At 42.1% G+C, this 24,093-nt stretch overlaps 1 protein-coding gene across 1 annotated transcript in view; it reads left to right on the top strand.

The window, feature by feature from the left end:
* The window catches only part of LRRC9 (leucine rich repeat containing 9), a 1,004,248-nt gene that overhangs the window by 38,832 nt on the left and 941,323 nt on the right, over positions 1-24,093 (top strand). The window contains 1 exon segment of the mRNA XM_029598189.1: positions 4,627-4,767. Within this exon segment, the coding sequence (XP_029454049.1) occupies positions 4,627-4,767 (141 nt within the window).

The following is a 24,093-nucleotide window of genomic DNA, read 5'->3' as shown; positions in this document are numbered from 1 at the left end:
AATGTTAGGAATTAATAGGAAGAGAATAGAAAATAGAGGATGTCATAATGCCTCTGTATCACTCCATGGTGAGACTGCACCTTGTATACTGTGTGCAGTTCTGGGCCTGAATCTCAAAAAGGATATAGCTGCAAAGGAGAGTGCAGAGAAGGGCGACCGAAATGATATGGGGCATGGAACATCTGCCCTATGAAGAAAGGCTAAAGAAGTTAGGGCTGTTCAGTTTGGGGAAGAGACGACTGAGGAGGGATATGATAGAAGTCCACAAAATCATGAAAGGACTTGAACAAGTTAATGTAAATCAGTTATTTACTGTCTCAGATAATAGAAGGACCAGGGGGCACTCCATGAAGTTAGCAAGTAGCTCATTTAAAACAAATCGAAGAAAATTATTTTTCACTCAGTGCATAGTTAAACTCTGGAATTCATTGCCAGGGGATGTGGTTTCAGCAGTTAGTGTTACTGGGTTTAAAAAAGGTTTGAATGAGTTCCTACAGGTTAAATCCATAAACTGCTATTAAGGTATTTAATAAGCAATAACATCTTGTGATCTATCTAATGTTTGGGTACTTGTCAGGTACATGTGACTTGGATTGGCCACTGTTGTAAACATGATAATGGGCTTGATGGACCCTTGGTCTGACCCAGTAAGGCATTTCTTATGTTCTATGTTCTTAGGTATTCCTTTTTTATGCCATAATTTGAGGCTTATCAATACTTGGAGATCATTACATCCCTGCTCTAAAGACTTTACTCACTATGCTCATGCCAGTGACTCCAAATCAAGGCTAGACTTCATGTTGATCTCCAAATCTTTATTTTCTCAGTTGACTGGGGCAGAGATTGAATCCATGGTGGTCTCGGACCATTGTCCAGTATCCTGTATTTTTAGGGGACTGAACATGGGAGGTGTTTTTCTAACTGGAAAATGCCTCATTGGCTTGTGTAAGATAAGGCTTTTAGAGAATTTTTGCTCTCTCGGTGGCAAGAATTTGAAAGGCATAATACTCAACAAAAAGAAAAACCTACTTTGTTCTGGGAAACTGCGAAGGTGGTTCTTCAGGGGTTATAATTAGGTATGTCATTGCTAAGAAGCCTGAGTTGGATAAGGACATTCTGGACCTTACTAAACAATTGAATGGATTAAAACGGGAGCTGCTGGCTCACTCTTCTTCACAGTTTTTTTCTATTCGAAGGTTACTGAATGACAGCTTACACAAGAAGGCTACCTCATCCATACTATCTCTGAAGCACAAGTTGTTTTTGTATGGAAACCGTTCAGGCAAAATGCTTGTGAATTTGGTTAGGGGGGGACCAGCAATCAGCCTTTATTTCCAGGTTGCGTTTGAGAAGGGGGAATCTTGCTACTACAAATCAGGGAATTAGTGCGATCTTTCAGGAATATTATAAATCTCTATATACAGCAGATAAGGGGAATGATTCAGATTGGACCAAGTTTTTGGAAAAGGCCACTGTTTGTTCCTTAACTCCCTCACAATTGGAATGTCTTAATACTCTGATCGCAGAGTCGGAAATTGTTTCAGTGATCATGGCCTTACCAAATTTTAAAGTACCAGGACCTGATGGATTATCTACCCATTTTTACAAGGTGCTGACTCCCTCGGTGTATGCAAGTCCTGAAGAATTTCTTTATTGCAATGATTCAGTTTGGTGCAATGCTGGATACTTTAAAACTTGGCGCACATTGTTGTTCTTCCCAAACCGTGAGAGGATCCACAACAGTTGTCTTCATATCCCCTATATCCCTATTCAATGTAGATATCAAAATGTATGCAAAATTACTGGCCAATAGGTTAGTGGATATAATGCCTTGCTTGATTTCTCGAGCAAGGTTGGCTTTGTTAAAGGGTATTGATCCAGTATAAATACAAGACATATATTATTTTATTGCTGGACCTTTGTAAGCTAGGTGTATTTGTTGATCCTGTCCTGATTTGATGCAGAAAAGGCCTTTGACAGGGTCTTGTGGGATTTCCTAAAGTGTGTTTTAGGGTTGTTTGGATTTCCTGGTTTCATAACTCAAGCAGTTGAGGTTCTTTATAGTAATCAGATGGCCAAAATTTGGGTGAATGGTATTCTCTCAAAGCAGTTCCAATTGTCCAGAGGGACCAGACAGGGGTGTCCGTTATCCCCTTTATTGTTTATTTTAACTTTGGAGCCTCTGGTTTCGGTGGTACTGCACCGAATTATTAGGATGTACTGCAGGAACACGTTGTTCATCATGGTGTCCCTCTGCTGACCTCGTTTCTGTTCGCAGATGATATTCTTTTGTTTATTCCCCATGCAAAGCGCTTGCTCCCAAAGGTGTTAGATGTTTTTAGGGAGTACAGATTGTTCTCCAGGCTTAAGTTAAACTTAGAAAAATCAGAGGTTTTAAACATTATGGGCCATTTACATGAGAACTGGGGACCTTCCTCCTTGATGTGGGTGGCACCTCACCTTAAATATTTAGGTGTTTACATTCATAAGGATCCCATTGAGTGGTATCAGACCAATATGCTTAACATCCTTCAGGAATTTCACTGACGTACTATCAGCGAGATGAACTTCCCACTGTCTTTAATGGGGAGGACAACATTACTTAAAATGTCTCTTCTCCCTAAACTGTTATATCCCCTGCAAAAGTTGCCGATAATATTGTCTAATAGGGATCTTAAGCTTTTGATGCAAATTTGTGCTAAATTTGTTTGGAGAGATCATAAGGCCAGAGTTCCTATAGGAATGTTGATGGTCCTCAAGTTAGAGGGAGGATGGGGATTTCCTAATATTCGTTATTATAACTTAGCTTGTTTACTATGTGCCTTTGGTGATTGGTTATTTGGCAGCCTCTCTTTTGCAAATGTTCCCGAGGAAACGTGCTTTGTTCACCCTTATAGTTTAAGTTTTCTGCTGCATGCGGGGTCTTGTGATATTCCAAATCATCTAGCTAATAATATTCTTATCCAATATGTGCAACATGGGTGGCGCTCACTGCGGAAATTGCTATTGCTTCCTTGGAATTATACGCCCTGGCTGTCGATCTATGGGAATCCATGGTTTCCCGTGGGTGAGACAAATACATTTTTTTTACACTTGTATCAACGGGGTCGAGATAGGTTTATTGACTTAATTGACTATCCAAATGGCAAGATGTTTTCTTTTCAGTACTATAAAGACAATCTTAACTTTTACACACAGGATTTTTTTGTATTATTGCCAACTCCATAGTTTTATTTCCAGACGGATTAAGATTGCCTCTCTTTCCCAATCTTCAGGTCCCTTTCAGAGATTACATACTTTCTATAAAGGGAGGAAACAGTCCTTAGCGAATCTATACAAGTACCTCCATTCCATTACCAACTATCATACTCTGTCCACTTTGGATTTGGGGTGGAATGTTGATTTGGGAGTGGACCTGGACAGAGATGACCTCTTTGATAGTTTTCGCTATGCTTAATCATAATATACCTTCGATATTGATCAGGGAACAACACTTGCGAGACATTCATAAGCTAATAATATCCACACACAGCATTCCAAATGAAGTTAATTGAGAGCCCGGGATATCGGAGGTGTCCTGAACCTCAGGCTACTTTAAGTCATGGTCTGTGGGATTATGTGCCTATATGAAATTTTTGGGAGGAGGTCTGGGAGTTCTTCCATGATAAGTTACAACTACAAATCTCAGCGCAGGAGACTATATGTGTTTTAGGGGTACTGTCTGATGACGTTAACTACAAGGAATGTGAAGCTGCATTTTTGGTAAAAGGGCTTTGTGTCGTGCAGAGGTATATTTTGGCTAGATGGGTTATGAGAGATCCTCCCACATTCTCCTTCTGGCATGCTGAGATGTTAGACCTTTTATTAATGGATTTCAAATCTTGGTGCCTAGGAATTAGTGGTAAAAGGAACAAATGCTTTCCCAGCATTTGGGGGGCGGGTTTGTAGCACAATTGCCTCCCTTTGTTAGGGACCGGTTCTCTCTCTCTCTCTCTCTCTCGGAACTGCCCCTTTGACAGCTTCCTCTGATCTGGTTTGCACAGTGAACAATCCAAAGTGATTGTGCATATTAAGAGTTACCTCTGTCTTTTGGTTGGCTTTAAATTAATATGGGAGGGGGGATTAGGGGGGTGGGGGGAAGGGGATTTATTGTTCTGTAAGTGATATGTTCAAATATTTCTTTATTTGCCTTTTGCTGGGATATATGCCTTTGCTTTCTTTATTTTACGATGCTATTATCCCTTGTTTATGCCTGGTTTCAATTTATTGTACTGAATGCTTGGGTATAAAATGAATAAAGATACCATTTAAAAAAAAAAACTGAAAACATGACATAAGGCTGATATCACATAATGTTGCCTAAAAGTAAAAAAGAAGGTGCTTTGTTAGTTAAAATGGTATTTCATGAATTGAAAATATGTAAATATTAATTTGTCTAGAATAAAATTTGGGTTAGAAGTTGTAGGTGAGATATGGTAAATTTAAAATTAGATTACAATCTAATTAAGCTGTACAGAGATGGGACTGTATCTTATGTGTTTTTGTACAGCGCTGTGTATGTCAAGTAGCACTATAGAAATGATAAGTTGCAATAGTAGTAAATGAAAATTCTTCTTTTTTATGCAGAAAATTGATGGCCTACATAACTGCTGTAATTTGGAAAAACTTTATTTTTATCATAATCAAATTTGTGTGATCGAAAATTTGGAAAGGCTAACAAAATTGAAGGTACTATGGTTAAATAACAATCAAATTGAAGTCATAGAGGTGAGTCATTTGTTTTAGAAGTATCAACTAAATTCCAGGGTGAGGAGACTTAAAAAACAGTTTTCACACTGTGTTGGTATGGGTAAAGTTGATTAGCAATTCTGATGCTAAAAACAAACAGATATAATTTATCCTCCTGTAGTTTATTTAAAATATTAGAAGGAGAAGGGCTGAAAGATGTTTAAAAAAAACTGTACCTGTAGTACACTATGCAGAGTTTAAAACGTTCAAATGACAGATAGTAACTCTTCTTCTGTATCAATTAAAAGGTTACTGTTAAATTGTTAGAATTTAAATTCTATAAGTTGTTCTCCTGCTTTAATTTCTGTGAATCTCTTGGTGCCACAAATGACCTCACAGAATGGTATCTAAGTGGACTATGAGCTAGGTTGTCACAATTCACATCGCAGCAAGAACCAATGGAGCCGACGTAATAAGCTGAGCAAAACCTGGCGCGGGTTTTTGCACATGTAATTTTGCATATATTTCCACACTAATTGTATGTGCGTATGTAATACATTTAGTGTGGAAAAAATGCATGCACATACCTATGCAATAACTCGTGGCAGGTTTTATGCAAGTGCATGCAAATGTCATGTAAAGGAGATAGTTATCTATTCACGGGCTATGTAGGGAGCTGTGCTAGCAGGGAGATTGATTAGTATGGGTTTTTTTAAGCTTTTAAACTGCCTGGGTCAGGACAGAAATTAAGTGAAAGAGCTGTGGTTCTGGTCAGTGTCAGCACTTGTCTGTAGCCCCCAGAGATCGCTGGCCGTCCATCATGGCTCCTGCCCTCTCCCAGCAGGCTGATCCATGCTAAGTGGCCGCGGGAGTCCGGTGAGAAAAAAGCTGCACAAATACACAACCACACTAATGCCAGCAATGGAGTAAAAGAGCTGGTAGGAGCTGAAACTATTTTTGAATAACATGGAGCCAATGTAATCAGCAGTAAGTTAGAAATACCCATTTGTGAGTCTGCAACATTTTTTCAATTGTGCCTATTTTAGTGCATATTTTTCCCATGGCTTTCTTAATCTGGACTTTTTTGCAGGCACTGCCACGTGTATTTGGTCTTGTGTACTTTTATTGCGCATATCTAATTTGCATGCCATCCCCTTATTATATTCCACAGAGGCCCCTGCTTTTGCCATGCACACTAAAAAAAAAAAAAAAAAAAAAAGCGCGCAGAAAATTTGCGCTGATTTCAGCGTAGATCTTATTATATCGGCCTCAATGAGACATCAGTATATGAGGTAATTTGTGTATTGTACTGAGTTTGTTTATAGAAGTCCAGTGAATTTACAGGGAAGCCAATTGAAAACAGTTCAAAAGTATTGACATCAGTAATATTTTAAAATGATTCAGGCAGAATATAGCTGCTTGCCATGTGTACTTTCGAAATACTGAACTGTTATGGAGTCTCAATTTAGTGGACCCTTGGGCCGACCTGCAGGAGACTGGGAAAGATGTTCAATGTCTCTGGTACGTGGCAGGCCGGGAGGCAGATGTTCAGACAGGACATAGAGGAGCTCTTCACCCTGGAAGCTGGTACTCCCCCGGGAGGAGCCCATAGGAGCCCAGCCGCTGGGACTTAGGCAGCTTCACTCATGGAAGCCGAAGACCCCCCGGGAGGAGCCCATAGGGACCCAGCCGCTGGGACTTAGGCAGGTTGTTGATCAGGACTGAGAACTGGAACCAGACTAGACAGTAGACAGGTACTATAACAGGGCTCGGGTACTGGAACCAGGCAGGCAGGAACTGTAGCAAGACTCGGGTACTGGAACCAGGTAGGAACTGAAGCACGACTCGGGTACTGGAACCAGGCAGGATCTGTAGCAGGCAAGCAGGAACCAAGCAGGTACTGTAGCAGGTAAGCAGGAACGGAGCGAGTACCAAGGCAGCTCACTCTGGTACATGACGCAACAGGGAACCAGGAAGTAAACCCATTGCAAGGCAAAGACTGAGTGTCCGCGGCCAGCTTATCAAGGCCGCCGCGTCTGACGTCAGGAACTGGGTGGAGTCACCCCTGGCGGGAAACGGCCTAGAAAAGCGCCCAAGTGACGCGTGCGTGCACCTAGCAGCAGAGCGTCCATGGGAAGCTTCCCGGCGGCGTGGCCCCCATGGGGACGCCACCGAACAGGCCGCAAACCATGCCTCCAGAAGCGGGAACAGGTCCAGGAGCCCAGAGGTAAGGGTCTGGTCGCGGCGCTCGCGGCCAGAACCGCAACACTGAACAGTTTACATAGGGTACAGTTTTTCTTTTAATACCTCCACTGCGATATTGAGCATAACTATGAAGTCGATATTCAGTACCACTTACCAGAATAAGTTTGGACTTATCCATCTAAATGGTGGCATTTGAATATTTGGCCGCATTCAGCGGCCACTATGTAGCTAATCAGCTAAATAGTTATCTAAGTGGTGGGTGGGAAGGGGCTACTTATCTTTATCTTTTATCTTTATCTTTTATTTGAATTTATTAATCACCCATATCCTCAGCGATGTACATAGAAACAAACATAGAATTTCAATAAATACACACCAAAATCAGAATTCACAGCAATAATAAAACTCGAACATAAAGGAACTTTCTGTGGATTTAGTAAAACTCTTGTCTAAATAGCCATATTTTTAGCAGAGTCTTAAAAGTCTTAATTCTTTCTGACATAAGTAGAGCTTTGGGAAATGAGTTCCAGATAACCGGGGTGGCCACAGAAAAAACGCAGTCTCTGGTAACACTAAGTCTGGCATGCAGTTGTGAGGGCACATTTAACAGGCCTCATTGTGCAGTGCGAAGCCGATGAGAAGGACAATAAAGCCGTAAAAGAGCATAGCTCCAAGGTGAAGCATCAGAGGAGATAAGATTAAAAGTGGTAGTTACAATCGTATTCTTAGTACATTCCGCAATCAGAAGCCAATGTAATTCAGAGAGCACTGGAATAATGTGCTCACGCTTGTTGATGCGGTAGTAAGTCTCGCTGTAGCATTTAACAATAATTGAAGGGGATGAAGCATTGCTGCAGGAAGACCAAGGAGAGTAGAATTGCAGTAGTCTATTAAAGGTAGAATGGAGGCCTGTACCACTGTTTGAAAATCTGCTTTCTCTAGAAGATGTTTAAGGCCACAAAGCATGTGAAGTTTGAAAAAGCAAGCCCTAATTCTATTTTTAACAAATGGACTGTAATGTAAAGCACACTCTATGCTTATAGCCAGGGACACAAGAACACTTAGACTCAGTAGAAAGTATAATTTCTTTTTTATTAATCAGTATAAGTATTCTCGGGAGATGCTGGGTACTGGATGCCCTTTGTCTAACAAACTGACCAGCATCTCCTTGTATACAGGAAGTGACCCTTCTTTTATAGATAACATTCAATACTGGAAAAGGATAGAAGGTTCAAGCCCCTCCAACCAAAGCCACACGACTCATCGCATCCAGGGACCGAGCATTTTCGACAGCAGGCCCAGCCATCTGGAACAACCTCCCTGCAGAACTTAGGCTGGAACCTTGCCTGCTAACTTTTAAGAAAAAACTCAAAACGTGGCTGTTCCGCCAAGCCTTCCCAGAACCCTGGGATACACATTAGGCGTTATCTACCCATGATTAATGGATCCTCCCCTCCTCTGAATACCTTGACAGCATGGATACCGACTCTAACATGTGGACTATCTCTAGTCTGGACTACCTCTAGTCCGGAATTTGTTTCTCTCCCTTTAACTTAACTTTATATTTCTCTTCTAGCTTCCTAAGCTTCCAAGTTCACAGTCCTCGTTGTAATGTAACTTTGTTTTTCTTCCTTTATCTAGTTATTTTACCCCTGTTCGATGTAAACCGTCCTGATATGGTATTTAACCATGAAGGTCGGTATAGAAAAATGTTAAATAAATAAATAAATAAGAGATTTGCGTGACTGCCCAAAGGATCATTTACATAAGTTGTGATGTCAACTGCATGATAAGATCATCCCTAACTATGCCTGATTAGTTTCCCTAGGACGTGTAGCCCATTTCCCATGGCTTTTGAGAGAGTTCTTTGTTCTGTTAAATTCTTACTGCTCAAGACAATCAACACGTCTGTAGCTGTGTTGATTACAAACTCTTGAGAATAGTGCCTGAAGCTCCCCGGTGGTTTCTTCTTTGTGACCCTATGAATAGGCATCACCTGTCTGATGCCAGCTTGTCTGCTTCTACAGATATCCAGGGACATTCTGTAAGTCATGCTCAGAAAGTCACTCAGAGTCCATTCAGCCTAGGCAGGCTAAAGAAAAGCAGAGGCTTCTGGGGATTTCCTTCTCCATGTTGGTTTTCTGTTCAGGCATACTTCTCATTTCCCGCTTGTGCCACTTACAAATGGCAAAAGTGGCACACCCAAGTACCAGAGGTGAAGACAGAACCGTGAAAAGTGATTATGGCAAATGGGCTAAATGTGTAAGCTAACAGCTAACCTTGTGTGTGTTGTTATCCCTCTAGATCCCCCCCTAAAGTGAATGAGACTCATAGGCAGACACGCACTCTCTAATTGACAAATAATAACAGCATAACTAAGTTTCACTAGGTAGCCATTAGCTCTGTAGTAGAGCTGCAAGAATGGCTTCATTATAAAGAAAAGAAACCTTATGATAATAAAGACTATATATTTGTTACCTTTCAGAGTCGGGTAATTATATAATAATGTTTCAGTAAAGATAAGAACAACAAAGAGAAACCAGTATGAAAGTATTATTTTTCTCATAATACTTGTTATACTGGGCATGTTTCTGCATGGAGTACTGTCTCATAATGAGCAGCAGAGACAGGAGTGGAAAGGTATAATACAGAAGAAGAAGAAGAACAAGAAGTGCAAATGTATGATAAAAGAGAAAAAAAGCATTGGAAACAACAACCAAAAATCATAATTGCAAAAATAGCAAACAGGAATATAAGCAATGTACGCAACCAAGAAAGTGAAGGAAGCCAGGAAAATAAAGAGGAAAACCAAGAGTCAGCAGAAGAATTCACACCACTTTGTACATACATAATATGAGATAGGTTACAGAGATGCTGAAGAACATAAGACATGTTATGGTCATAGGTAGCAGTGGGAATATAGGTACAGCATGCAGTGCCAATAATAACACAGACACCTCCCTTTGAGGCAAGGATTGAATCTAAAGCCAAACGATTCTGCTGAGCCATGACAGCAGTTGCTCGTAGTTCAGAGTTGAGAGCATTAAGTCCTTCAGTAGTTAAGTTAATAAATTGCATAAATTGATAACGAATATTTATTTTTATTTATTTTTAGATTTTTATATACCGGTGTTCCTATATGAAATAAAGATCACATCGGTTTACATTGAAACAGAACATGAAAATTGCCAAAAGGCATTACATAGAACAAGGTTATGAAACTTGGATCAGTGTACATAAGTTCAAAATTTAACAATAACATTGTAACATTGATGACCAAAAGATAAAGGAGAAAAAAAAAAAAAGACTTAAACAATTAAGTTGACAGGTCTTATTGAGCATAAAATTATAACGTATAAGTGAGAAAGTCTCAAGTGTCCTGCAGCAAGAGATTAGATACCGAAGTAGGTAGTGGTATGGAAAATGGGGGTTTGTGAAGAAGATATGTTCTTGCTGGTTGGAGGGGAAAAAATGATGATCATGGTCCTGGAAAAGCTTGGCTAAAGAGCCAGGTTTTAAGTTTTTTTTTGAATGAAGAGTGGCAGAACTCAAGCCGAATGTCTGGTGGGAGCGCATTCCATTGAATGGGGCCTGCTGTAGATATGGCACGTTTATGATGCGAGGATTTTGTTGAAGGTACATAGAGTGTGCCTTTATATGCTCCTCTGATGGGTCTAGAGGAGGAGTGAGGGCGTAGTTGGTTACATAATTGAAGAGGAGAGATATTGTGAATGGATTTATGAATTACGGTGAGTACTTTATATAGGATCCTTTGCTTTATAGGCAGCCAGTGGAGGAGCTTGAGAATGGGGGTGATGTGATCTCTTTTATTCGTATTGGTAAGGATTCTGGCTGCAGAGTTCTGTAGCATTTGGAGGGGTTTGATGGATGAATATGGAAGGCCAAAGAGAAGCGAATTGCAATAGTCGACTTTTGATAGAATAATGGCTTGTAGGACCATCCGAAAATCGTTGAAATAAAGAAGAGGCTTCAATTTTTTTAAGACTTGTAACTTATAAAAACAGTCTTTGGTGGTTGTGCTTATGAATTTTTTAAAATTGAGCTGATTGTCTAGCATGATACCTAGATCTCGAACATGTGGTGAGTGATTTAATATGGGAGTGGATGAGTTGAGTAGGTCAGCTGGGTTTAGAAGTTTGATGTTGATGTCTTGATTGATGATTAGGATCTCAGTTTTGTTGTTGTTAAGAATGAGGCAAAGGCTGGAGAGAAGATGATTGATCTGTTGCAAACAATTGTTCCAGTGAGCCAAGGTTTTTTGTAAGGATTCTGAGATTGGGATGAGTATCTGGATGTCATCCGCGTAGAGATAGTGAGTTAGGTTTAGTTTAGTAAGTAGATGACATAGAGGTAAGAGGTAAATGTTGAAGAGGGTAGGGGAAAGGGAGGAACCCTGAGGGACCCCCCGGTTGGAAGGGATCGGTTGTGATTCTTTGTTGTTAATCTTTACTTTGAATTGTCTATTTGCTAGGAAGGATTTGAACCAGCTGAAGACTGTTCCTTTAATGCCTATATCTGCCAGACATTTTAATAGAGATGAATGGTTGACAGTGTCAAAGGCTGCAGAGAGATCTAGTAGTATCAAAAGATGTGGTTGTTTTTTGTCCATATTAGATAGAATAGAATCGGTAAGAGAGATAAGGAGAGATTCAGTGCTTAACGATTTCCGAAAGCCATACTGGGAAGATACAAGAATGTTGTTTTCTTCCAAATATTCAGATAGTTGTTTATTGACTATCTTTTCCATAATTTTGGCGATCAATGGCAGATTAGCTATTGGGCGGAAGTTAGCTGGATCTGTGGTTGGAAGGTTAGGTTTTTTAAGTAGAGGTTTGAGAATGGCTAATTTAAGTTGGTCAGGAACTAGACCCTGGGAGAGAGAGCAGTTAATGATGTCTGCAATTGGTTTTGATATGGAGTTTCTTATTGCGATGAGAAGGTTAGTAGGAATTGTGTCTAAGGGATGAGATGACGGTTTCATTTTTTTAATTTAGTTTGAATCCATTTGGCATTTATAGCAGCTTGAACACCAGGAGTCAGCCAAGAAGCAAAAAAGATTTCAGTTCAGCTGAACAATTTAAATTCATCAGGTACATCAGTTGGAGTAGATAAATAGGCAGAACGACGGGTACGAGTAGAAAAATCAGAAGGAGAAAATATAGAAAGAGGAGAAATAAATACTGGAGCGGCTAAGGTCACCATAGCGCAAGTCCTCCGCCATCTGGATGGAAGAAATGAATAGACAGAAATGCCACACTGCCAGAAAACATCCATAAGAGGCTGTGAACCATACTTTAGGTAAAGAAACCAATAGGTAGTGTTACAGGAAGAAATGCTCAAAAAGGTAAGGGAAAAATAGAAGGGGCTCACTAAATTCAGTATATTGGGTATAGAAAAAATACTCGTGCAGAAGCAGCAATAGAGCAGAATTTACCTCAAGGGAATATGTGATTTATACCAAGACATATCACACTGTCAAGTGGCCAGCAGTGGGACAGGGTGATTGATTAGTGTGATCAGATTAGCTTTCATAAATAAAAGTAAACAAGAACATATCGAATAATCATCACACTGACTAAGCAAGTAAATGCATATACTCATTATAAGGTATAGTACTGCATAATGCTACAAAATACTGGAACTGTAAGGCTACTAAAGACTGCTTCAATTCAGACTGTGGTATTATCTTAAAATCTAAATAGTGACATTTTTAAATGTGTATATAACTAAAATATTGACTAGGTTTATCATAAACATATTTTTTGCTGACAATCAGTTATCACATATGAAAAAAAGGTCCATATGATGAAAAGTGCACGATGACTTCTGTACAAAGGATGGGATAATTTCTGAAATCAATGACATTTGACGTATGCAGTTTTCTCAGCTGGGTGGATTTCTGACATCAGAGCATAGCCTCTTAAATAAGTATTAGATGTATATGTTATTAAAGCCTAATATAAGAGCAAAACAAATTCAAATTAATCAATGAGACAAATTCTGTCATGGCCTTAGCTCCCTACATCTGGTAATCCCTACATCTGCATAATAATCCTTCTTTATTATTAGGTAACATGCAATAGTCAGGACCACAAACAACTTAAATGCTCAGACATTACACAGATACATGCATTTCACTAAACTGACACAAATTCATTCATTTTATTCTTCAGGTGTCATGACACACACATAACACAAAAAAGACAGATATCAATTAACATATTTGAGCTAAAAAAGTATACCAAAAAGTATTTGGATCGATCCAGAATAAAACAAAAATCAAAATTAAAATGATCTATTTAAAAATGAAAAAATAAAACTGAGGAAAAATATCATCTTCAAGCTTTACAGCTCACATGGCAAAGAAGGTGTTTTCTTTTTCAATCTGGAAAGATGTAAAATCTAGCATACAATAAAGTAAAGTAATAGTTAATTTCAATGATGCTGTAATTTCACTTTAACATTCTGATATACCTTAATTCAGCAAATAGCAGTCAAGCAAATTTCTTGTTTCTTTTGTTATGCAACTGGGAAGCACTACACAAGGTGTGGTGAGTGAGCTGTTCTCCATCTGGGATTTAAAGCCCTTTGTGTTCCTTTTCTTAAGGTGATAATGTTAGTGCTTTGTAATTCAAAGATTGAAAATCTGTCACCTATGTTAATGGTCCTGCAAATGCACCATCAATACTTGTACCATCAACTCCTAGCTTAATTCCTAAAAATGAAACCTGGGACAGACAATTTTGACTTTGTTAGAATTTATTTTATTTCCTTTCTATGCTCTTTATAAAAGTAGTTCTGTAGGGTGCCTTGCACACAGATCCTGTAAATACTGTACTTAATAGATCGTTTAGATAATCACAGATGCACCAGTTGGAAGTCTGAAGGTCTTGGGACAAGGTTTAAAAAAATAGAAGGGCTTCAATTGAAACAGGCACCTATAGAAACTGTTCCTGTCTGTATGTGAAAGTAACAAACTGCCTAGCTGAATGCACAACTTTGGAGATTGATGCAAAAGAAAGCTCTATTTCCAGGGCTTGTAACAAATCCCTGCCTAACAAATTTACTGGACAATCTGGTGCATACAAAAATTGACTTGTTACTTCTTTTCCTTGTAACTGTATACTAGTTTTAGCTGTCCTATGTACCAGCTTATTCTGTCCTTCAAATCCTATAGTTTGTATGGTTTCATCTGACAATTCAACTCCTTTTGGAAGTATTGTTAGCACTGAAGAAGTCGCCCCAGAATCCAAAAAATGTGCAAGGTTGCATATTAATATATACAGTCAACATGGGTTCTTCTGCTCCTGCCCTGATTTGCACCACTCCTAGCAGACATTATGTATAATCATTCCCTGCTCTATATCTCTAAATCTCGGGAAATCGTCCTGGTCTGCCTTTCCCACTAATTCTATTATATGGGGGATTTCTTTCAGGGTTTGCTCTATATTTATATGCAAAATGAATATCAACATTCAATACCTGTGCTCCTGTCAGGATCAAAACTAGCTCCTTATAAAGGGCTAAACACCTCTGCCATTTATCCTTCTTCTAATACTTCCCATCCTTCTAGATTACTGCACCTATTAATTAATTCTGGGAATACCAAGCATCATTTCCACTGGTTCCATATTCCACATCATCTGAAACCCGTTTACCCCAGATACTTTCTCAGCATTTATTCTATCTAGAAACACTTTTCCCTCTTTCTGCTTATGTAATTCCTCCATATGCCTAGAATATAACTTAATTGGGAGTTTTTAGTTAAATCTTCAGCTCCTTTACTCTTTTCTCTAGCATACAATGAGAAATATTGAGAAACATTTGTAGCCATAGTTTATTTTCCAGGCCTGGTTACAGATTGGGAACCCACATGCTAGTACATGGGCAGTGCACTGTTGGGCATAGGCCAATGAACCTCATGTAATATTAAATTTAAACATTTAAAGTGAAACAGATAATACATCTGGGTGTACCCAGCTTCTATTTCCCCACAGATTCATGCAGCTGCTGCACTGTTCGTAATCCTGCTACCCTTTGTGCTCTAGTTTGTACACATTCCTTACCTGCTAATTAACAAGCTTGTTTAGTAATCTCTTGTGCTGCAAAGTCTGCAAATGTGAGAGATATTCCTCCTGAATATTTACCAACAGGCCGATACAGTAATGCGCGGCCGCATTTATCCCGTTTCTAACCCGCTGTGTACTTACAATTTGGCCGCTTAAGTCTAACCCGCGATTCACTATCTGTTTTTACCGATCCTTACCGCTTCTTTAACTCGACGCGTTTCCCTTTCCACCCGAGGCATGTATATGTATGTAAACGATCCGATTAGCTATTCCCTCCCATACAGTAAAGTGCGCCCCGACTATCGCCTTTTTAACCTGCTATCTTGCCGCGTCTTTAACCTACTAATTTACCGCCTACCCTGACACTGGCGTTACTGTGGTGAATTTAGCCACCCAGTCCCAAACCAACCCAATCCACAGAAAAAAAAATACTTCTCGCACTTAGCCGCCCAGTCCCAAACCAACCCAATCCACAGAAAAAAAAATGCTTCTCGCATTTAGCCGCCCAGTCCCAAACCAAACCAACCCAATCTAAGCCCTAGCAGAGAGAGACGACATTTCACAGTCCCAAACTTTCCCCCAGCCCCTGCTCACCTGCCCTGGCCGCGGCCACGCAAGCCCCCAGCAGCAGCAGTAGTAGAAGGGCGGCGAGAGAGAGCGGCTTCAGCAGCCCTGCCGGCGAAGGTGAATACGTGCACGCCTGTAGGTCCAATATGGGCGCTCAAGGCAGCAAAGGCGCATGCGCACATGCCGTGACCTCAAACGTCCAGCCGGTCACGCCGTGTGCGCATGCGCCTTCGCTGCCTTGAGCGCTCATATTGGACATACAGGCGTGCACGTATTCACCTTCGCCAGTGGGGCTGCTGAAGGCGCTCTCTCGACGCCCTTCTACTGCTGCTGCTGGGGGCTTGCGTGGCCACGGCCAGGGCAGGTGAGCGGGGGCTGGGGGAAAGTTTGGGACTGTGAAATTTCGTCTCTCTCTGCTGGGGCTTGGATTGGGTTGGTTTGGGACTGTGAAATTTCGTCTCTCTCTGCTGGGGCTTGGATTGGGTTGATTTGGGACTGTGAAATTTTGTCTCTCTCTGCTGGGGCTTGGATTACATAGAAACATAGAAATGCCGGCAGAAGAAGACCAAACGGCCCATCCAGTCTGCCCAGCAAGCTTCACACACTTTTTTCTCTCATACTTATCTGTTTCTCTTAGCTCTTGGTTCTATTTCCCTTCCACCCCCACCATTAATGTAGAAAGCAGTGATGGAGCTGCATCCAAGTGAAATATCTAGCTTGATAAGTTAGGGGTAGTAGGGGTAGTAACCGCCGCAATAAGCAAGCTACACCCATGCTTATTTGTTTTACTCAGACTATGTTATACAGCCCTTATTGGTTGTTTTTCTTCTCCCCTGCCGTTGAAGCAGGGAGCTATGCTGGATATGCTTGAAGTATCAGTTTATTCTTCTCCCATGCTGTTGAAGCACAGAGCCATGCTGGATATGCATCGAAAGTGAAGTATCAGGCACATTTGGTTTGGGGTAGTAACCGCCGTAACAAGCCAGCTACTCCCCGCTTTGGAGTGCGAACCCTTTTTTCTTCTCCCCTGCCGTTGAAGCAGAGAACTATGCTGTATATGCATAGAAATTGAAGTAACAGGCTTATTTGGTTTGGGGTAGTAACCGCCGTAACAAGCCAGCTACTGCCCCCTTTGTGAGTGCAGATCCTTTATTCCACATTTCCTCTTGCTGTTGAAGCTAGAACGATGTTGGAGTCACAGTAAGCATGTGTACGTTTATTGAATAAGGGTATTGTCTCCAGGCAGTAGCCATCATTCTGGCGAGTCACCCACTCTTCATTGGCGGCCTCTTGACTTTATGGATCCACAGTGTTTATCCCACGCCCCTTTGAAGTCCTTCACAGTTCTTCACCACATCCTCCGGAAGGGCATTCCAGGCATCCACCACCCTCTCCGTGAAGAAATACTTCCTAACATTGGTTCTGAATCTTCCTCCCTGGAGCTTCAAATCGTGACCCCTGGTTCTGCTGATTTTTTTCCTACGGAAAAGGTTTGTCGTTGTCTTTGGATCATTAAAACCTTTCAAGTATCTGAAAGTCTGTATCATATCGCCTCTGCTCCTCCTTTCCTCCAGGGTGTACATATTTAGATTGGGTTGGTTTGGGACTGAAATTTCGTTTCTCTTGTCCGTCTGAAGGAGGGTGCTTTGTTGCGCTCCCTGCCTCCGATCGCCGGCTGCTGGGGCTTCCTGGTGCCGGGCGCTCAAGGCAGCGGGGTCTGTAGGAGAACCATCCACTTCCTGGTACCTGTCATTTCAAACGTCATTTGAAATGACAGGTACCAACGCACCATGCTTCCCCTTCTTCAAACAGGAGACTGGCTCTGTTCTCTGGATCTGCAAGACGCTTACACTCACATTCCAATATTCCCTCCTCATCGCAAGTTTCTGCATTTCCTGGTGGGTCATCAGCATTTCCAATACTGGGTTCTGCCATTCGGACTTGCCCCAGCACCCCGAGTCTTCACAAAGGGGCAGATTTTTAAAAACTACGCGAGCGCGTACTTTTGTTCGTGCACCAGGAGCAAACAAAAGTACGCTGGATTTTATAAGATACGCGCGTAGCCGCGCGTATCTTATAAAATCCGGGGTCGGCGCGCGCAAGGGGGTGCACATTTGTGCAACCTGCACGCGCCGAGCCCAGCGCGGCCTGCCTGTTCCCTCCGAGGCCGCTCCGATTTCGGAGCGGCCTCGGAGGGAACTTTTCTTCACCACCCCCCCTTACCTTTGTTGGCAAAGTTACGCCAGCCCCGCTCTGTCCTCCGGTCCCGGGGGCTGGTCCGGAATCCTCGGGCATGGCCCCCGGGCCGGCGCCATGCCCCCCGGGCCCGCCCCCGAAACGCCACGGCACGCCCCCGAAACGCCGCGTCGTTTCGGGAACGCCCCCAGACACGCCCCCTCCCTCCCCTTTTCGAAAGCCCCGGGAATTATGCGCGTCCCGGGGCTTTACGCGCGCCGGCGGCCTATGCAAAATAGGCGCGCCGGTGCGCGCAGGCCTTTTAAAATCCGCCCCAAAGTGCCTAGCAGTAGCAGCGGCTCATTTGCACAAGGAAAGTGTACACATTTTTCCTTACCTAGACGACTGGCTCATCAGAAGCCAATCACAGCAAGGAGCTCTCACTTCTCTCAGGCTCACAATCAATCTGCTCCACTCGCTGGGATTTCTAATCAACTACCAAAAATCCCACCTCATCCCATCTCACCTACTGCAATTCATCGGAGCAGAGTTGAACACCATAATATCAAGAGCCTTTCTCCCGGAAGACCGGGTGGAAACACTCTCCTCATTAGCAAACTCTTGCGCTTAAAGAAACAGGCGACAGTACATCAGTTTCTAACTCTGCTCGGCCACATGGCCTCCACAGTTCATGTCACTCCTAAGGCCAGATTAGCCATGAGAATAACCCAATGGACATTAAGATCACAGTGGATACAAGCCATTGTCATCCCCAGTTCAAATAACCCACCAACTACATTCATCTCTCCTCTGGTGGGCGAACAAGAACAACTTGCGCAAAGGCCTACCCTTCCAACAGCCAGTTCCGCAAGTAACTTTAACTACAGATGCATCTACCTTAGGTTGGGGAGCTCACATAGACAATCTCCAAACCCAGGGTTCTTGGACAAAACTCGAAGCAACATTTCAAATCAATTTCCTGGAACTTTGAGCTATACGTTATGCTCTACATGCATTCAAGGACTGCCTTTCACACAAGACTGTTCTGATACAAACGGACAACACAGTTGCCATGTGGTACCTGAGCAAACAGGGAGGTATGGGCTCATATCTCCTTTGTCAAGAAGCTGTACAGATTTGGGACTGGGCCCTGACACATTCCATGTTTCTCCGGGCCACTTATCTGGCAAGAATTCACAATGTACTAGCAGACTGTCTCAGTCGTCAATTCCAACCTCATGAGTGGTCCCTGGATCCCTTAGTAGTGACCAGGATATTTCACCTTTGGGGTCAACCAACGATGGACCTCTTTGCATTCGAGCTGAATCACAAAGTGGACAGATTCTGCTCTCTGCAGAAACAAACAAACCAGTTAGCCAGGGACACCTTTGCTCGCCCTTGGAATTCAGGTCTTCTATACACGTATCCCCCAATACCGCTAATAACCAAGACTCTAGTGAAGCTCCAACAGGATAAGGGTCCATGATACTCATAGCTCCGTATTGGCCTCGACAAATGTAGTTCTTCATGCTTCTCGATCTCTCAATCAGGAACCCGATTCGCCTGGGTACAGCTCCCACTCTCATAACTCAGGATCAGGGCAGGTTGCGCCATCCCAACCTTCAATCCCTATTTCTAACAGCCTGGATGTTGAAAGCTTGATCCTGCATCCACTCAATCTTTCAACTAATGTCTCTCAAGTGCTTGTAGCTTCACATAAGCCTTCCACACGAAAAAACTATAGTTCGAAGTGGAAAAGATTCACCATGTGGTGTGCGCAGAAAAGTATTGACCCTTTTTCCTGCCCCATAACATCTTTGTTGGACTATCTCTGGCACCTTTCAGACTCTGGTCTCCAGACCTCGTCAGTAAGGGTACACCTAAGTGCTATATCAGCTTACCATCATATAATAGGGGATGCACTGATGTCAGTGCAACCCCTTGTTAGTAGATTTATGAGAGGTTTAATTCATCTAAAACTCCCTATTCGGCCACCAGTCACAGAATGGGACCTTAATGTGGAACTAACAAGACTCATGCGATCTCCTTTTGAACCCATGGATTCCTGCGATGTTAAATTTCTCACATGGAAGACCATTACATCTGCTAGAAGGATTAGTGAGTTACAAGCACTTGTCACATACTCACCCTATACAAAATTCCTACATGACCGAGTGGTACTCCGTACACACCCAAAATTCCTTCCCAAGGAAGTTACGAAATTCCATTTAAATCAGTCCATAGTCTTGCCCACATTCTTCCCAAGACCTCTCTCACCAAGGGGAGAGGTCTTTGCACACCTTGGACTGTAAACATGCAGTTGCATATTACTTAGATCACACTGCAGTCCATAGGAAATCCACTCAACTCTTTGTTTCATTTGATCCAAACAAACCAGGTAAAGCGGTGGGCAAACAAACTCTCTCCAACTGGCTTGCAGATTGTATAGAGTTCTGCTATGAAAAAGCAGGCCTTCCTCTCCAAGGGCGCATTCAGTAAGAGCAATGTCAACCTCAGTAGCACACTATCGTTCAGTGCCAATAGCTGATATATGTAAAGCTGCAACATGGAGTTCTCTTCACACCTTTGCAGCTAATTACTGTTTGGACAAAATTCAGATTACGGACAGTCTGTCTTAAAGAACTTATTTCCAGCATAATCCCAACTCCTTCTACATCCAACCTGCTGTGATTTTAGGCTGCCTCAATTTTTTTTTTCCAACATTGCTCTAGTTGTTGTGCCCCTTGTACAAGTTGTTGCTGTTGGTCCACTACAAAATGACTCAGCCTGTAGCTTGCTAATCACCCATATGTGAGGACTAGCTTCCTGCTTGTCCTGGGATAAAGCAAAATTGCTTACCTTGTAATAGGTGTTATCCCAGGACAGCAGGATGTAGTCCTCACGAAACCCACTCGTCACCCTGCGGAGTTGGGTCCGATCAGTTTTATTATTTTATTTTTGCTAATGCTTATTGCTACATACGAGACTGAAGGGTAACCCCTGTGGCTCAAGGGATCATGGCATGCTGGGCATGCTCAGTGGGCTCAGTGTGCCAGTTAAAAGTTTCTAGAAACTTTGACAGAAAGTTTTCCGTGATAGGGCTCAGTCAGTGACATCACCCATATGTGAGGACTACATCCTGCTGTCCTTTTACAAGGTAAGCAATTTTGCTATATCTGGCCTACTGGGCATTATTTATTGATGTTCCTATGTTCAGAAACTCTGTTTATTCTAACGCCTTAACCGCGACAGTTTTGTTCTTTGGAAACCGACCTGATTTGATACTTGTATTAAGAAGGTCGGTATATAAAAATCCTAAATAAATAAATAAATAAATAAATAAATAAATAAATAAGTGATGTTTATTGGCAAGGATCTACCTACCTGACTTACAGATAGGACAGAGATGAAAAATTTCAGTATGTCACTCAGTGGCCAGCCAACAAATGTAATTTTAGGATAATTTTCAACTACTACCTAGCCGGCTAAGGCTGTGACTGAAACTTATCCTAACAGTGACCAGTTAATCTGGCTACCCAGATATCTTAACCACTCAGCAGCTTTTTGAAAATTATCCCCATAGATAACTGTCTTTTTCTCTATGGATAGATAAATATATTTTTATCTGTATTCCTAAAGAGAGATATTAGTTTTATTATATAATCAAAGCATTTCAAAACCAATAAGATTTTAGCAATACATATTTAGTATTTATTGACTTAACTGCCTTGATCATTGAAACCCGGTTTGATCAAAATATTTATAAGAATTCTCTGTAGCTTTTGTTTACTATACAGTATTTAAGCAGCTTACTGGTAAGATATTTTTTAAATTCTTGTTGAACTATGTGAACCTTCCAAACATGACTGCTCCTCTGGAAGCCTATAGTTATCAAAAATTGTCATTTTAGGCCAGGGCCTAATCCATTTAGATGTATGAGATAATTTATGATTCTTTTCCAAACATGGTTGCTTCTAGGGGTGAAGAGTAAAATTAGTTCTCTGTTGACAAGCAGGCTGAATTAGCCATGACACATGGGTTATGTCATCTAATGATGTGGAACAGACCCTTCTCTCCTAGCTCATAGAGCTTTTGCTCTATCTAGTTTGCGCAGGAATTTCCATGCACGCACTGCCTTATGAGCTCTTCAGTCTCATTTTGTACCTCTCTCTTGCTGTCTATTTGGTACTTTATAATTTTTCTTTCATATTTAACTTGCTCAAATTGCTGGGTTGCCTCAGCAACCCTTCAACAGCACTTTTCAGTGCTACCAAAAAAGAAGTATAAAATAAAATATAGATAGTTTAAAAAAACCCAAGTTCAGGAGAAAGGAATGTATGTGGCTTTAAATATTGCATGTGTGGCCAAAAGATGTCAATCACTGATGGCCATGATATTTGCTAGAAATGTCTGGGGCCAGACAATGATACATGAAACTGTGGACTGATGTCACCAAAGTTCGAAAAGAATAGAACCTGGAAGATGGAAGAACTTTGCAGGTTGATGAAAAACCTCAGTTGTTCCTCTTCTCGGACTGGGGCCTCCTTGGGTTCCCCCTATGCCAAGTTGAGCAGGAGATCTTGTGCAAAGCTCCCCCTTCTGTGGTGTTGGTTCCTGGATCCACCACTTCATCAGAGTCAAGCAAGGGACAAGGGTCTGTGAGCCCTTTGCAGGCCCTGTGGGATTTGTTGACGACCAAGAAAAAGAAGCACTATGTATTAGAACCAGCGGCACATTTTGCACCACCAAAGTTGAGTTTGGGATCAGCCCCTTCGATGCACCCGGCACCATGATGCACCAAGTCCTGGCACTATCAGCGGAGAGGCTGCTGGTTCCATTGACAGAATCCTTGACCCTAGTTTCCCATCAACACATTGGGCCTCAATTCAGCCAACACAGCTATTTGCTGCATCACTACACTTAGCCTCAGATACATTGACACTCTATGCCATAGCGCAATTGGAACATCAGCCCCTGGTCCTGTCCAGTGCGTGCAACGCAGTCAAGACAAGAACAATCACCGAGGGGCCCTGAGGGTGATTTATTGCACTTTCTTCCCTCCATCTTGATATTGTTATCTCCATCCTGTCTCCTTGAGTGAGGTCGTCAAATGCCAAATCCGATATGCTCCATGGTTTTCTCTGGTCTCTATGCATCCATCACTGAAGTTGACCCAGGAAGGGACTCCCTCCTGGAGTCCATTAGAAGCTTATCAAGAGAAATATCTCATACTGGTTTAAGAAGTAAAGAACTCTTCTTCATATATAATCAGAGGACACAGCAATCCATAGACCAGATGATGGAACTGGTGAAGACTTTCTTTGTTTCACTGGTAGCAGGTGACAAGGAGGACACCATTTAACCTCTTCTGCCCAGAGTGACAGATTTATTCCCTCAAAGGAAGTACCTTTTTCCTCCCTACATCAATAGCTTCCATCAGAATTCCCAGTTTCAGCATCGAGCCAACTATCCCTCTCTGTGGAGGAATTTAGCCAGCCTGAGGAAGGGGACACCATTGTCTGGAGCATGCCCTGGGAATATTCCCCTCCAAGACAACCAAGATCCCCCCCCCCCCTCAATTACCTGCATTTTCATTGGGGTCATGGGTTGATGTTCCTTCACTATTCTGATGAAGAGTCTATTGGGGATTGCCTCAGAACTCCTACCTGATTAGCAGGAGCATTTTTCACCACCAGATATCTCATACTCCAAAGTCTTGGACAAGTTGGGTAAGGCGATAGGGGTTAATCTCTGTAAGGACAAAGACCCCCGCATCAAGGTCTTTGGAATTCTCCAGTTTCTGGAAAGTCCATCTGATCCTGCAGCAATCCTGGTTCACTTGATCCTACAGGATTTAGAAATGAGAAAGTTGGAGATTCCAGCATCCTGTGTGCTGAAGCCAGGAAAGTAGACCTGAAATAGAGTACAAGAAACTTCAGGGTTTGAAGTAGTTCAGGTACTGCATCATACAGTGGTAGAGGAGTCAGTTTTAAAATGGGCTAAGAATATGAGAATTTTCTTTAACACCCCAACAGGTAAGGAACCCAATGGGTAAGGACCCTAGAATATACATTAAGCCAGGACAGCTTCCATTGCCGCAAACATGGTTCCTTCACTCTCTGGGTGAGTCAAGCTCTCCCCCCCCCCCCACCCCACCTGAAGGAGGAGCCATGCTCTGGCGCGAGTAACAGCACCGCCTACCGCCCACCCACATGACGACACCAAAGGTGCTTGCGTGGAAGGGCGCGCATGAAGGAGCACAACAAAGGAGCCCACCCCTTTGTGCGCCCCTTCAAGCATGCCTATGTAAACACCATAATTTGAAGTA

The sequence above is a fragment of the Rhinatrema bivittatum genome, chromosome 4, assembly GCF_901001135.1.
Source record: "Rhinatrema bivittatum chromosome 4, aRhiBiv1.1, whole genome shotgun sequence".
In the NCBI taxonomy this organism is placed as follows: Eukaryota; Metazoa; Chordata; class Amphibia; order Gymnophiona; family Rhinatrematidae; genus Rhinatrema; species Rhinatrema bivittatum.
The sequence above is the reverse complement of the archived record's forward strand: the minus strand, read 5'-3'. Positions and strand labels throughout refer to the sequence as shown.